Source organism: Octopus bimaculoides, chromosome 2, assembly GCF_046866305.1.
Source record: "Octopus bimaculoides isolate indiv1 chromosome 2, ASM4686630v1, whole genome shotgun sequence".
NCBI classification, from domain to species: domain Eukaryota; kingdom Metazoa; phylum Mollusca; class Cephalopoda; order Octopoda; family Octopodidae; genus Octopus; species Octopus bimaculoides.
The window spans coordinates 156,800,923-156,816,665 of NC_142929.1; the positions used below are offsets into that span (position 1 = coordinate 156,800,923).

At 38.7% G+C, this 15,743-nt stretch overlaps 1 protein-coding gene across 5 annotated transcripts in view; it reads right to left on the reverse strand.

Annotated features, from left to right (window-relative positions):
• LOC106878233 (ras and EF-hand domain-containing protein) overlaps positions 1-15,743 on the reverse strand; it is a 104,089-nt gene that overhangs the window by 57,944 nt on the left and 30,402 nt on the right. Inside the window, exons 1-2 of one of the 5 annotated variants that reach the window (XM_089347975.1) lie at positions 11,788-11,925; positions 7,809-8,697 (exon numbers count right to left, since the gene is read on the reverse strand). In XM_089347975.1, coding sequence (XP_089204101.1) covers positions 7,809-8,179 — 371 coding nt within the window. In that variant the 5' untranslated portion in view covers positions 8,180-8,697; positions 11,788-11,925. Of the gene's footprint in view, positions 1-7,808; positions 8,698-9,283; positions 9,434-9,472; positions 9,623-11,573; positions 11,598-11,787; positions 11,926-15,743 lie in introns of those variants that run through there. The other 4 variants (XM_089347977.1, XM_089347974.1, XM_089347976.1 and 1 more) reach the window with 4 other exon arrangements.

The window sequence follows — 15,743 nt, forward strand, 5'->3', positions numbered from 1 at the left end:
TTTAGCTATTTCGCCTATTCCTATTTCTAATTGTACGGGCAATTGTAGTCTAATTCTCTGATTTCTATGTCTATGTCGAATGCAATGTTTTCAGCACTGATTAATTTGCTTGCTTCTTCCTAATGTCACTTTGGCACATTTGTCCAACCCATGCTCATCTCGATGTCCTTGCTGAAACAATGGACAATTTTTAGGTTTTTCTTGTTCCATGGTATTTTTAGTGAAAACTTTTAAGTCATCAATGTATAGGAGATGGTTTATTGTTTGTTCATGGCATCTATAACCTTTGGTGGTTTCATTTAACAAGTTTGTTAGCGGGATCAGAGGAAGGCAGAAAAGCAGTGGTGACAGCGAGTCTCCTTGGAAAATTCCTCTTCTTATGGGTATAGGGCAGGTTTTAATGAATTGTAATTCATTTTTCAGTGTTATGCTGGTTTTCCAGTTTGCCATTGCATGGTTGATATATTTTAGTAGTATTGGAACTACTTTATTTGTGTGAAGAGACTCCAGTATCCATGAGTGTGGAATACTGTTGAATGCTTTTTGATAATCAATCAAAGCCGTGTAGAGGTTTGTTTTTCGCTTTTTACAGTCCTCTATAATGGTTCGGTTTACTACAACCATACATCCCTTTCCGGCATCCCTTTTTTAATTCTGGTAAAACGTTGTTTTCCAGGTTGTTGTTATTATTATTATTATTATTATTATTATTATTATTATTATTATTATTATTATTATTGCCTTTGCACAGTTTCTAACGCTGGAGATGTACTACAGTGTCAGCTGTTCACTACCAGTGAACTAAGGTAACACCTCTTATTTTTCGAGCACCATCCGGAGTATTCGAGCGGTTCCAAGCAGTGCTGTTGTCTGCAAGTGCTCCACCCTTATTGCAGCCCCTATTTATTCCACGTACTTCTCGAGATTTTTTCTGGCTGTTCCCAGGGCTCCGACAATTATTGGTACTACTGCTACCTTTTTCATCGACCACAACTGCTTAACTTCCCAAGCTAACCTGTCATATCTCTCAACTTTTCTTTCTTCCTTATCGCATACCTTGTTGTCAGCTGGGCATGCTATGTCTATGATCCAGCGTAGTTTGTTTTCTTTCTCAATTAACACTATGTCTAGTTTCCTATTCTATATCTCATGGTCGCACGAATCATAAAATCCCATAGGATCTTTGCAATTCTAGTTTCGACGATGCCTTCAGGTTTGTGGCCATACCAATTTTTTGCTGCTGTCAAGTCCATACTTGATGCAGAGTGTCCAATAGAAAAGTCTGGCTATATTGTTGTGGCGTTTCTTATGTTCCTTGTGGACTAGTGGCATACATTGGCTCGTAATATGCCATACGGTTTCACCGTTTTGTCCACAGATTCTGCACTTATCACTTTCTGCTGTGTTGTCTATTCTGTACTTTATGCAGTTTGTTCTTGGTGCTTGCTCTTGGATAGCACAGATTAGAGCCTCCGTTTCCGGTTTTAAATCCCTTTTAGTCATCCACAGCCATCTTTTTTCTCTGTCTGTCTTATCTTCAACATCCCTATGAAATTGACTAAGCATTCTTTTCTTCACCCACCTATTTTCAGTTTCATTCGTTTCCAATTGCTTGTATAGTGCTTTATCTTTGCAATCTTTCATCCTACACAAGGCTGACCTTCTTACTTCTAATAATAACGGTTCTGTGGCATTTTTTACATACCATGCTATTTTGATTTCTTCTACTCTAATGCTGTGTTCGCATCCAATAAATCCTCTTCCCGCTCTTTTCCTTGGTACATAAGTCTGTCTGTGTCACTTTTTGGGTGGAGTGTCCCATATCTAGTTAGTAACTTCCTTGTCTTTCTCTCTAAGCTGTTTAGTTCGTCTACTGTCCATGCGATTAACCCTGCTCCATATCTAAGGAGTGAAACCGCCCAGGTGTTGATAGTTTCAATCTTATTCCGTCCGTTTAATTTCAACTTGAGGATCAATTTCAGTCTGCGCAAGTACTCCACCTTAAATTTTTCTGTCATTTCTTTCTTCATCAATTTATCCATTTCCAAAATCCCCAAGTACTTATAACCCGTCTCTTCTATCTGCTTCATAACCTCCCCCGACGGTATCGTTAAATCATCCATACATTTGATTTTTCCTCTCTTCAAGACTAACACACCACACTTTCTCAGTCCGAACTCCATTCTGATATCAGCACTGAAAGTATACACCGTATCAACGAGGGAACTGACTTGGGCTTCATCTTTACCATAAAGTTTGAGGTCATCCATGAATAACAAATGGTTGACATTTTGTTGGCGGCTTTTGAATACATACCCAGCTTTTGCTTTCCTCAGGGTCAGTGTTAGTGGAATCAAGCACAGTACAAAGATCAGTGGGACAGGCAATCCCCTTGGAAGATTCCCCTCCTGATTTCTATTATCCCTAAACTTCTTCCGTATGCTGTCAGGTCCGTTCTACGATTCGCCATACTTTTTCCAAGCAATCGCTCAGCATTCGATGCAATACTAAATAGGTTCATACATTCCATAATCCAAGAATGTGGGATCATATCGTACGCCTTACGATAGCCGATCTATGACATGGCTAATTTACTTTTCCTCCTCTTGCAGTCTCTAAGTACAGTTTTGTCTATCAGGAGTTGATCCTTGGTACCTCTGCACCTACGCTTGCAACCCTTCTGCTCATGTGGCAGGACTCCATTTTTTTCAAGGGTGTTCGTACGTTGACTCTGCGAGTATTCCAGTCAATAGCTTCCACATAAGTGGCAGACAGGATATCGGCCTGTAATTGTCTACTGTATTGCCTTTCTCGATGTTTTTTTTTAAGGACAGCACTGCCCTACCCAATGTCAACCACTCTGGTGTTACTTGGTCAGCATTTAACAAGGTGTTGAGTTGTGCAGCTATTCGTGCATGACATTCACCAAATCTTTTGATCCAGTAGCCTTGAACTCCATCTGGTCCCGGGGCCTTCCAGTTGCTCATTTTTATTTTGCTGATTTCCTTCACTTCCCTAACTGAAATGACTAGTTCTGCCTTCTTTTGACAGACTACTGTTTGTTTCAGCTCTTGCAACCATTCAGCATTCTTCTTGTGCTCCTTGTCTTTGCTCCAGACGTCACTCCAAAACCTTTGACTTTCGATGTTATCTGGTATCAACTTTCCATCTGTACAATCTCCATTTCTTTCTTTATAGAATCTCTTCTGATCTACTCTGAATTACCTATTCTGGTGGTAACCCTTCATTCTTTGCAACGAGGGGCTGTTTTTTTTTTCCCCATTACCATTTTCATGTCCTTTCTTATAGGGAAGGTATTTCAACCATGTTTCGTGCTCTGCTACCACAACAGCTCCTTTATAGGACCAGTTAGCTCAAGACATCATCAGGAGGAACCACGTCCGGTTTCGGCCCCTACTCCTCTACCGTTTTGACCGTCACTTGTCAATCAGCGAAGCCACTTTAGTGTCAGCCTGTCTCACCTAATGATGTTATTTTCCTGCCGGCATGTTATGATTTTCAATCCTTTTTTTTTTTTTTTCATCAACTTTAAATTTCACTTGAAGAAGAAAATAAGGGTAAAGAGGATTACGCATTGCTAAAATCTTTTTTTCTACGTTACACCTAATTATACGCAAAACCCTCACAACAATGCACACGCACACACATACACAAACACACTCACATATTCAATATTTTGTCCTGCGCCATCCATAATGTTTTCTTTGAAGTAAACCCTTTGTGGTCAATCGTTAGCACGCCGGGCAAAATGTTTAGCGGCATTTCGCCCGTCGACGTTCCGAGTTCAAAATCCACCGAAGTCGATTTTGCCTTTCATCCTTTTGGGATTGATAAAATAAGTACCAGATGAACACTGGGATCGATATAATCAACTCATCCCCTTCCCCAAAATTGCGGCAACATTTGAAACCATTATTATTGTTATTTATTATTATTATTATTATTATTATTATTATTATTATTATTATTATTATTAGATGAGAGTACAGTGCATGCCATCGAAGTGACACTGGGGTAAAATATACGAAGCCCAGTATACCCATCATGACTACCCATCTGATAAGGCACATGCATCACAACCATATGTGCGCCACATGGTGATCTCATATCAAGATTAAAAGCGCATGACCTTGCAGGTGGGGCCCAGTTAGAATTTTCTTCAGGCCGAGTAGCCTATCCCGCTCAAAAGGTCACTGAATAAGGTTTGTTTAAGGATGTTGAACGAAACACCCATGCTTCCAAAAGTTAATTATCCAAACCCCAAAGAATCCCTCTCAACACGTGGTTATGATGCACTCCCACTACATCTGCTCGTGATCAAAGATGCACATATCATCAGCCACTAAGGGACATACTCAACTGGTTAAGGTCAAGCACCTGACAGGCAAATCTGTGGTATTGAGCAGAATATTTGCCAAAACAAAACAATGTACATGACAGCACTTCCAATCAGTTAAGATGAGAAGCTATGAGGGCCACTGCCTGGTACTGCATCAGGGCATTTCATTATTGTTATTATTATCATTATCATTATTATTATAAACCCTATCAGAATGTAGAGACAAGTGCTGTAATACTGTAGCTGCCACATCTAGTGTAAATGCTTCATATAGATTAGTAGTAGGGCGAGGAGTATGACGGCGAACTACTAGTAAGGGAATATGGTGAATACAGATAAAGAGAAAAACAGAGAATGGGAAGTGAAAAAAAGAGGGCTGTGAGATGAACAAGAGTCTACTCGAGTCTGAAAGCAAAGCTTAAGTACAATATATTCCAAGATACAGCCGAAATGAAGGGAGGTCGTAAAAGTAACCAAGTTATGTAGTTGAGAATAAAACAAAGCTTGGGGTGGGGAAAATTAAGAGAGATGAAAGGTAAATTTTAAACATTAAGGCGTATTTTGATTGATTTGAGTAAATCGATCTCTGGCAAAAAAAAAAAAACGATTTGAACAATTTATATCGACAGAAAGTAAATACGTCACAGAATTTGTTAAGGAGAAAGTTTTCATTTTTTAATAACATTTCTAGTGATTTTCGGTAACATAAATTACACGGTACTCCTCTTCCCTAGTACAGCATTGCAGTCTTAACGATAGACCAGGAGATATCATAGGATATATTTTTAATCTTAAGGTGATAAATGTAAGTTGCCAGTGACGTGTGTTTATAACTCCAATCAGGCTATCTTGGTAAGTATATATATATATATACATATTTGTTTTGCAAGATTTTTTATGTGAAATCGTGTGTTGAAACAGATGTTGTTGTACTTGGGGATGATCATATTGCCAGTTTAGCCAATAAAAACACACGCACTGTATATTTGGTGTTAATTTTTTTTTTTTTTTCAGCTTTATATTACATTAATCTTAATCTTAATCTTATTTCGGCCAGAGTTCTTTCGTCACACTTCTGTGACCTCATCAGTGGTCCTTTGTTTCCTTCTTTCTTATGTGTGTCTCACCTTGCTAACTATCAGCTGACTATGGCTGATAGTTAGCAAGGTGAGACACACATAAGAAAGAAGGAAACAAAGGACCACTGATGAGGTCACAGAAGTGTGACGAAAGAACTCTGGCCGAAATAAGATTAAGATTAAGATTAATGTAATATAAAGCTGAAAAAAAAAAAAAAATTAACACCAAATATACAGTGCGTGTGTTTTTATTGGCTAAACTGGCAATATGACCATCCCCAAGTACAACAACATATATATATATATATATATACATATATAATCTGACACATTCTCTCTCTGTCTCTTTTATTTCTCTCCCTCACTATCTCTCACTTTTTCCCTCACTCTCTCTCTCTCTCTCTCTCTCTCTCTTTCTCTCTCCCTCTCTCTCTCTCTCTCTCTCTCTCTCTCTCTCTCTCTCTCTCTCTCTCTCTTTCTCAAGCTCATTCTCACTATTAACCCATGCCTCTGGGTTTCCTTTTTTCTGTTTTTGTTTTCCTGTCCATATTTCACATTAGTTTCACACACATACATCTGTAGGAAGTATACTTAGTTGAATTGAGACTGTAGGGTAGAGATGGCAAACTTATGACGTGCTATGGGTTTTTAAGTAACAAGCGATGGACTTCGAAAAGAAACTACCCTCCTGAAATATCATGTTATACAAAAGCATATCCCTGCATATCTATAACTGAAATACATGTAATTCATACGCCAATATCAGAATTATTAAAATAAACAATATTTTCGACACGTTGTACAAAAAGGCTCGCCATCGTTGCTGCAGTGGTTAAGATATAAAGATAGCTGAACTAGTACTAAGATGTTATTGTACAATAGTAGGGATGCACATGAAGTTCGACCTTAAAACGAAATGAACTGCGAACGTCTGTCACCACATCGTCCTTAGCATAAATTCCACACAACATAATACTATAGCAAAGATTCCACATTAATTCTTTCTGATATTTGACACAAGGCCAGCAGTTCTGAGAGAAAGCGAAAGTTGATCACATCGACTCCAGTGCCGAACTGGTACTTATTTTATCGATCCCGAATGGCCGAAAGGCAAATTCGACTTTCGCGGAATACTAAATTATGTAATACTAGATTATAAACATCAGTTTATGTAATATTCTACCATTCTAATACTATTGCATATATACCACAGTATGTAATTCTACAGTTAAATATTAAACTGTTATACTATAGGATAAATACTATATCATGAAATACTATTGTATAAATTCCATCAAATAAATAATTATGTAATAATGTAACACATATCAAAATTGGTAATACAGTAGTATTGTAATATAATTGCATAAATACCATACAGCGTAATGCTATAGCATTTTATTACTACAGCATAACTTCTAAGCACATTATGTAAAACGATAAAACAATCAACATGCTATATAATACTTTAGCATAAATACCACATAAATGTAATACTCTCATGTAAATAATCTTTTCTACTAAGGGCACAAGGCATGAAATTTGGGGCGGGAGGATTAGTTGATTATATCGACCCCAGTGTTTCAATAATACCATATAATATATACTACAGCATAAACACCACAAATGCGGTATAAATATCTCATTGTGCAATACTATAGTATAAAAATCCAAATTTACGATAATGGTTTCACATTTTTGCGCAAGGCTAGCAATTTTAGGGGGAGGACAAGTTAATTGCACCGACTCCAGTACTTAACTAGTACTTATTCTTATCGACTCCGAAAGGATGAAAGGCAAAGTCGACCTCAGCGGAATTTGAATTCAGTGTGTAAAAACGGACAAAATGCTGCTAAACAGCATTTTGTCCTGCGTGCTAGCCATCCTGCCAACTCACCTCCTTAGTCACAATTTATGAGAATGTAGCATTAATACAGCTTTGTGTAATAAGTGTTTCCACTATAGGCACAAGAGAAGTGGGGGCTAGTGGATTACATTGACCCCTGTGCAAAACTGATACTTTTTTTTTATCGACCCCGTAAGAATTAAAGGCAAAGTGTAACTCGGCGATATTTGAACTCAGAACGTAGAGCCGAAAGAAGCACTGCAAAGTATTTTGCCCGGCTTGTTCGCTGCCTATGTAATAATATTGTAGCATTGCAATAACATAGCACAAATACTATATTATGTTGTACTTCAGCATAAACACTATAATACAATTCTACATCATTACTAACAACTAATCTTCACACCAAATACACGTCGCCTATATTAATTTTAACAGCGACAAAGCTGATATCCCAGTACAGATTACAAATCTCATTTGTTTAAATACAATTATAAAATATATAAAAGAAAATATTGCTTACCAAGACAGGCATTTAAACCCTTCTTCTAAGGTACCAACGAATTCATTACAGGAACTCTCTTTGAAAATATCTTCTTCGTCCATTAGATCCGCAAGGCTCTTGCGACGCCTTTCACGGGATTTTTGAAGTAGAGAACTACTGATTTCTTTAAAACCGTGAGCAAATTCGTCAACACTAATGCGTCCGTCTCCGTCAGTATCCAATTCTTCGAATACATTATTTAGCTCATCCGTTGACATGTCAGTACATACTGTCGCTAATTCAGACTGGTCAATATATCCGGAACCATCTAAGTCACATGCCCAAAAAAGCTGTTGCAAGTTTTGTTCGCCTTCGTCTTCGTTTTTCTTCTCCATATGGTGTAACGCCATTAAATCGTACCAGTGCAGAAGTGAAATCACTAAAGCAGACGATAAGATATTCAGCAGCAATTATTTTAGTTATTGCAAAAAATGAATGATAAATTGCTATCGAAAGACTTTTACTTTTCTTTTCTTTTAACTTTTATTTGTTTTAAAACTACCTTTCTTTTATTTATCAATCAGTCTTTATCTCGGTTGCATAATTTTTTTATCGTCCTGAGAAATTTTTTTTTTTTTCGTTACTCTTATCGTTATTTTTATTTCATAAATCCTTTCTCGATCTTATTTCTTAATTTTCATATCTCGTTTTTACTTTCCTCTTTTCTTTTCTGTCTCTCTCTCCCTCTCTCACCCTTTCTCTATTTCTTTTCTTTTTGTTAAATCCTCTTTCAATTTCACAAGATCTGCGTCAAATCAAAACGGACAGCAAGAAGGACAATGGTAAATCAAAACCAAAACTTTTGATGTTGCTTTAACCCGTTGGGTGGAACCATAGATTGTCTCGGAACATCGTTCTTACCAGTTTCCTGTAAGAATAAGGGGAAAATTAACTGAGAGAGAGAGAGAGAGAGAGAGAGAGAGAGAGAGAGAGAGAGAGAGATTTATATATACAAATACATATATATACATACTGATACAGATAGATAGATAGATAGATAGATAGATAGATAGATAGATAGATAGATAGATAGATAGATACATTCATACATGCATGCATGCATACATACATACATACATACATACATACATACATACGTATGTATGTACAGAGAGAGAGAGAAGAGAGAGAAGAGAAAGAGAGAGAAAAGAGAGAAGAGAGAGAGAGAGAAGAGTGAGAGAGAGAAGAGAGAGAGAGAAGAGTGAGAGAGAGAAGAGAGAGAGAGAGAAGAGTGAGAGAGAGAGAAGAGAGAGAGAGAAGAGAAGAGAGAGAGAAGAGAAGAGAGAGAGAAGAGAAGAGAAGAGAGAAGAGAAAAGTCAAAAGAAGAGGGCAATCTCCATTCTCTTTTAAAGCTTCCGGAGTAGTGGTAGTTAAGGGAAGAAATTGAAGAACTCATCGCCAAGCTGAAGACCTGCACCGAATACTAGTTGCAGAATGGACTCTAGTATAGTTACCCAAAGACCAGATAGTAGTATTCAGCCGGGTTACGGATAGCATTTGAAACCAACAACAGGAACAGTTTGAAGAGCGAACTTCCACACAGTTTCTGTCAACCGAAATTCATTCCCGTAATTAAGAGAAACGTAGTGAATCAGGACCAACAACGAGATGACAAAACAAAAACAAAAAACAAAATGACTTACTCTTAAATGTGAACATTATTTATTTTAAACAACTTCACTTAGTAAAGTAGAGCTTCGATTTGAGATCAACACAAGTTTATTTAATAAAAAGGACATGTGTTTCACAATGAAACAGATGGACATTTTCGAAACTTTTCGCTATGGTAGTCATCTCGGTATTGATAATAATATTGATAGTAGAGATAGTGGTGGTGGTGTTGTTGTTGTTGTTGTTGTTGTTGTTGTTGTTGTTGTTGTTGTTGTTGATGGTGGTGGTGGTGGTGGTGGTGGTGGTGGTGGTGGTATGGTGGTGGTGGTGGTGGTGTGGTGGTGGAGGTGGTGGTATGGTGGTGGTATGGTGGTGGTATGGTGGTGGTGTGGTGGTGGTGGTAGTGGTATGGTGGTGGTATGGTGGTGGTAGTGGTATGGTGGTGGTATGGTGGTGGTATGGTGGTGGTGTGGTGGTATGGTGGTAGTATGGTGGTGGTATGGTGGTGGTGTGGTGGTAATATGGTGGTGGTGTGGTGGTGGTATGGTGGTGGTATGGTGGTGGTATGGTGGTGGTGTGGTGGTGGTGGTAGTGGTATGGTGGTGGTATGGTGGTGGTATGGTGGTGGTATGGTGGTGGTGTGGTGGTATGGTGGTAGTATGGTGGTGGTATGGTGGTGGTGTGGTGGTGGTATGGTGGTGGTGTGGTGGTGGTATGGTGGTGGTATGGTGGTGGTGTGGTGGTGGTGGTGGTATGGTGGTGGTATGGTGGTGGTGGTGGTATGGTGGTAGTATGGTGGTGGTATGGTGGTGGTGTGGTGGTGGTATGGTGGTGGGAGGGGAAGGGGGTCGTCGTCGTCGTGGTCATGGAGGTGGTGGTGGTGGTGGTAGGAGGAGAAGGGGGTCGTCGTCGTCATCATCGTGGCGGCGGTAGCGGCGGTAGCGGCGGTAGCGGCGGTAGCGGCGGTAGCGGCGGTAGCGGCGGTAGCGGCGGTAGCGGCGGTAGCGGTAGTAATGATAGTGATGGTGGTGGTAGTGGTATTGATCGTTGTCGATGAGGGAGTGTTGCTACTGTTTGTAGTGGTGGTGGTGGTATTGGTGGTGGATATCGTCGTCGTCTTCGTCGTCGTGGCAGCGGTGGAGGCAGTAATGATAGTGATGGTGGTAGTAGTAGTAGTGGTGTTGATCGTTGTCGATGAGGGAGTGTTGTTCTTGTTTGTGGTGAGGAGTTAGTGACATTGTTTTTATTGTTGGTTGCATTAGTAATAGAGCTGATGTCTTTAGAGAATGTTGTCGTTGTTGTTGTTGTTGTTGATGATAGTGGTGGTGGTCGTGGTATTGTTGGTAATATCAACGTGGTGTGGCAGAGAAGGAGACAGAGACAAAGACAGAGAGAGAGAGAGAAGGAGAGAGAGAGAGAAGGAGAGAGAGAGAGAAGGAGAGAGAGAGAGAAGGAGAGAGAGAGAGAAGGAGAGAGAGGGAGAAGGAGAGAGAGAGAGGAGAGAGGGAGAGAAGGAGAGAGAGAGAGAAGGAGAGAGAGAGAGAAGGAGAGAGAGAGAGAAGGAGAGAGAGAGAGAAGGAGAGAGAGAGAAGGAGAGAGAGAGAAGGAGAGAGAGAGAAGGAGAGAGAGAGAAGGAGAGAGAGAGAGCAGGGTGGATTACAATTGTATTGAAAGAAATATGAGAACGGCAACGATCTCATAGTTTTTATAAATCTACCAGATCTAGCTAGATATTGAAACCGGGTTCACAGAATTAATTTCAGTGGCTACCCGGCAGCAACAAGCTCTCATAAACGATAAAAATTACTTGTAAAACAGATAAGACTTCTGAGAAAATAATGAGGATGTATATCCGACGAGTAGGTGTTGAAATCGATAGCACTTGGGACAAAATACTTTGTAGTATATGGTTACTTCCCTTTTATTCCCTATATTCAAATCCCTTCGAGGTCTACTTTGCTTTTCATCGCTTCGAAGCCGATAAATAGGTTCCAGTCTAAATTAGTAGTGTCAATCGTTGTAATGATATATAAACATAAAGAACGTTAACTCAGTGTAGCAGCAGTCTCACAATGACAGACACTAATAAGAGAATGTTAGATGTTATTCTAGTTAAGATCAAAGATGTCTTACCTGAAATCAAATGAATAAGTATCGTTAACATATTAATCTTGCACCTTAATCGATAGCTTCATTTTAATGAAGAGTCGGATATTCTAACTATTACAATAAAGCTTTAACAAAGTTTTTACTTTTCAAGAAGAGAATCTATCTAATCACAAAGTTTGTAGAAACAATTCTTATCTGCAGTTTTCTATAGAGATTAGTACATGAAGAGAGATCTGACCTGATCAACGAGGTGTCGGTCTTCTATCGTCATCGTTGTCCATATGCATGGTGAACTCTTCAAATATAAACAACTTAAGGTTGGCCTTGGTGGACTACTTAGCGTTGGCTGTTACGATCGTTGTCCACCTACTAGCAACAGCTGCTTATCTGAATTACTTCTCCGTCAACGCAACTGCCACAAAGACCACGATTGCGCAAAAGAATTCGTGAAATAGTTTTTGATCTTGTTACACACAGGATTTGCTAACAGAACGAAGATGCTAGTGTGTACACCTAGAAGTAGGGCGGCAGCAGACTACTCGGCTAGTGATAAAAATAAGAATTTTGGACTGTGGAAAAGACAGAAGCACCTATATCCCTGTAGTTGGAATAAATTATTTCATTGTATAGCTACACGTCGAGCCAAATGAAAAAAACGTTTACTTTGTTGACCGATCTACTTAAAATAGCAACTAAATCACCCTCAAATCACACTTCCGTCTAATCAGTGGAAGAAAATATTGGATCATGTGATCTTAGATGCATTGTCAATGGTTTGCTCAGCCAGAACCAACCTGGGACTAAACAATACGAACCAACGGGGTGGTCTTCATGTGGTTGTTTGGCTTGTTAGAAGTAACAACCAAATCCTCTTCAATCATACATTGCAAAAAAAAAAAAAGAGACACATCAGATGTTAGCACAGTGTTAAGGTGTTTGAGTTATGATCATGAAGTCGTGGTTTCTTTACCTGGACTGAGCGACGCGTTGTACTTTCAGCAGCAAGATACTTCATTCTACTTTACTCTAGTCTACTCAATTGTGATATGTACAAGTATTGGTACACCTCTCTTTTCTCGTAACTGTCACATCTTGGATGTTTCTACATAAAGGCCCTAGAAGGTGTCTATGTCTGCTCGTGAATACATAAGCATCTTAGACAATTAGCGAAAGCATGGCACAATTGAGTGACATGGGTCGCATCGAAAATCAAAATTATTCCTTTGGCTAAAAGTAAGTGTTTATACTTATCACATTCCAACAACGAACCTGCTGATGTTCTTTCTCTCATCACTTTATTCCTTGATTCGCTACTACATTGCTTTCTGCTCCTTTAAACTTGAAAATATCTACCACTCTCTTCCTATGATTCTGAGATTGAAATCAGTAGGGGGAATGACTCTGTCCCGCTGAGGTGTCCTATGAATCTTACGTGGTCATTAGTATTAGAGAACATCTTACATATTGTGTCTGCCTCTCCGGAAGATCTGAGAATGAGTATATTATTCACATATCTGGATTCTACGAGTTGACATGAGGTCTGTATATAAGTGTGTTTCGTGAAACTGATGCATGCGTTGTCAACAATAATGAGTAGAAGCTAAGAAATGTCTGCGGCCGTATGGCCAGAACAGAAGATCTTGGAGGTGATGATTAATGGTTGGAAGCACAGATAATAAGATGTAGAAAGCGACGACCTCAAAAGTACATCTATTGTATATGAGTATACCGAAGATCTTGTTGATGGAGTCTTTTGATGATGTACTTGTTTGTTTTACTCTTAAGAACCTAAGGCATAAGAATAAAATACCCATCAGAATTCATCAAGACTTTTAAGTCTCTGGAACTCCTCACGTACCCATTTTTCTTCTTAAACATTAATCTGCAGCATTTTAACCTGAGCACGAATTGTATCGATTACTCTAGATTAGAAGGCCTACAAGGATATTGTTGCTATCTTCTCTCTAACATTAAGTTATAATTAACAATTATAATCGGCATTTTTCCTCATTAGTAGCAATTGTTTGACATCCAATTGACTCCACAAGAATCTCTGAACTTTTTAAATATTATTTCCTTTTAAAACATGTCTCCTTTCATTCTCAGAATAAGGTTTCTACTCTTCTCTACTGTTGTATATTTGACCGACTGCACATGTCATTCTACTTCATCAAATTCACGTATTTTGTAGTTAAATTATCCTCTATTTCTTGCAATACCTTACAGAAATATTTTATCTGTAAATCTTATATGTAACGCTTTACCAAGGCCTTCCGAAATGAAAGAAATTAACTCGATTCTTGTTCTTCAACAGAAGCACCTTAATGACTGTAGGAAAAAACATAGATGATGAGGGAATTCTACAGTGATGACGTTCTGGGGTAGGAATGACTGAGAAAAGTGGTTAGCATGGGACCTGCTAGAGTGATATAAATGCGTAACGAGAGGAGGATGTATCTGATTAATTTTATTGTAGGTTGCATGAGATCAGCTAACCCTGACAAGCAGAGATCACTGTAGTAGCGGTAGAAGAGGAATGGTGAGGAGACAGCATGTCTTTGTACAACGGTGAAAACATTCGTCTAAGAATATATTTAAGAGATGAAAACTAGAATTCATTACAACAGTGATTTTTAATCAGACAATGAAGCAATGAAACTGTATTTAAGTTTTTATCTTAAGCACACACCGTTGCTTTCATTGAGCGAAAAGTGTCCTGAATAGAAAATACAATTACATGAAGCAAGCAAGAGCAATTGAGTCGGTGTCTTAATAACCAGTTATTTTAAGAACTGTGGTTGGGAAAATTTAAGGAAAAAATACAAATTGGATAGTAGTTGAGAAAATTATCATGTTTCTAATGATTGCTTCAGTGATTAGACTCAAAATATACACGGTTAAAATATATACTTACTGTGAAATAAAACAGCGGAAATCAACTGGCTAACTGATGGAGACTACATGGGAGGGCAAGAGAGGTAGTGTAAGATCCTAACTTTCGATAAATTCGCTTGTAAAATGCAGGGAGTCGAAAGATCTTAAGTTGATCTCTATTACTCTCCTATGCGAACAATCTGAAATTAGTTGTGACAAGTGGATAGTTAAACTGTTCTAGAAGACTAAAGTTACAGGGGGGAAAAAACAAAAAAAAAGATGCTCTAAATAACCTTCTTATAAGGAAAGATATTTTTAGTAAGATTTGGTCATAATAAGACAGACAGAGATTTTTAAAAACCAAGGAATGTTACTAAATTTGCTCTAAAGATCGAAAATTTTAAAATACTTAGACATGAAACAGAGATCTGGAATTAAATCCTCAAAATAGAAATCTAGAGGTGGGAGTAGGTAGATGTAGACACAATATGACTATTTTAGAAGTTAGAATTAGAGGTAATGACATTTATTCTCAATCAAAATTTATAATCAATTATAGACAGAAATTTTCTATATGTGCGCCGCGTGTGTACCAACACACTCACTACATCCGGGACTCTTTCTACTGCACCTCATCTAATTTGGTATATTGCATTCAATGTACCCTTAGTAACTGTCTATGTGTTGGTCAGTCGGGCAGTCGGCTAGCCAACCGATTCACCAAAAACCTACGTGACGTCCACCTGCGGAAAAATACCCCTGTCGCCTGTCAACTTTGCTGCGCTGGCCACTCCACCTCACACGTCACTGTTTTCGGCCTGGCCTTGCACCAGGGATCCACCAACACCAGACTTCGTCTTGAACAGCGCTACGTCTTCACTCTTTAAACTCAAACTCCATTTTGACTAAACACGTCCCCCTCCTTCTAGTGACATCTTCCACACACTTAAAAAAAAATCTATTTTTAATTAAATTTTTTGATTTTATCTTTTTATCTATCTCACACAGTCCCACATACATAGTTTGCACACACACCCCACACACACATATAATACATACACACCTACCGCGCACACACACAAGTTTACATATCCTGACATTATAAAAGAACCCCTCACGCACACACCAATATATACACACGCACGTGCAGACATACATTTTCACACACATATACACACACGCGCACACATACGCATATGTACATATACACATACACATCCCCACACACGCCCTCACACACTCATTGACATACACACACACGCCTACACACATGAACTCACACACACTCATACACACATACACATATACACATGCCAGCAC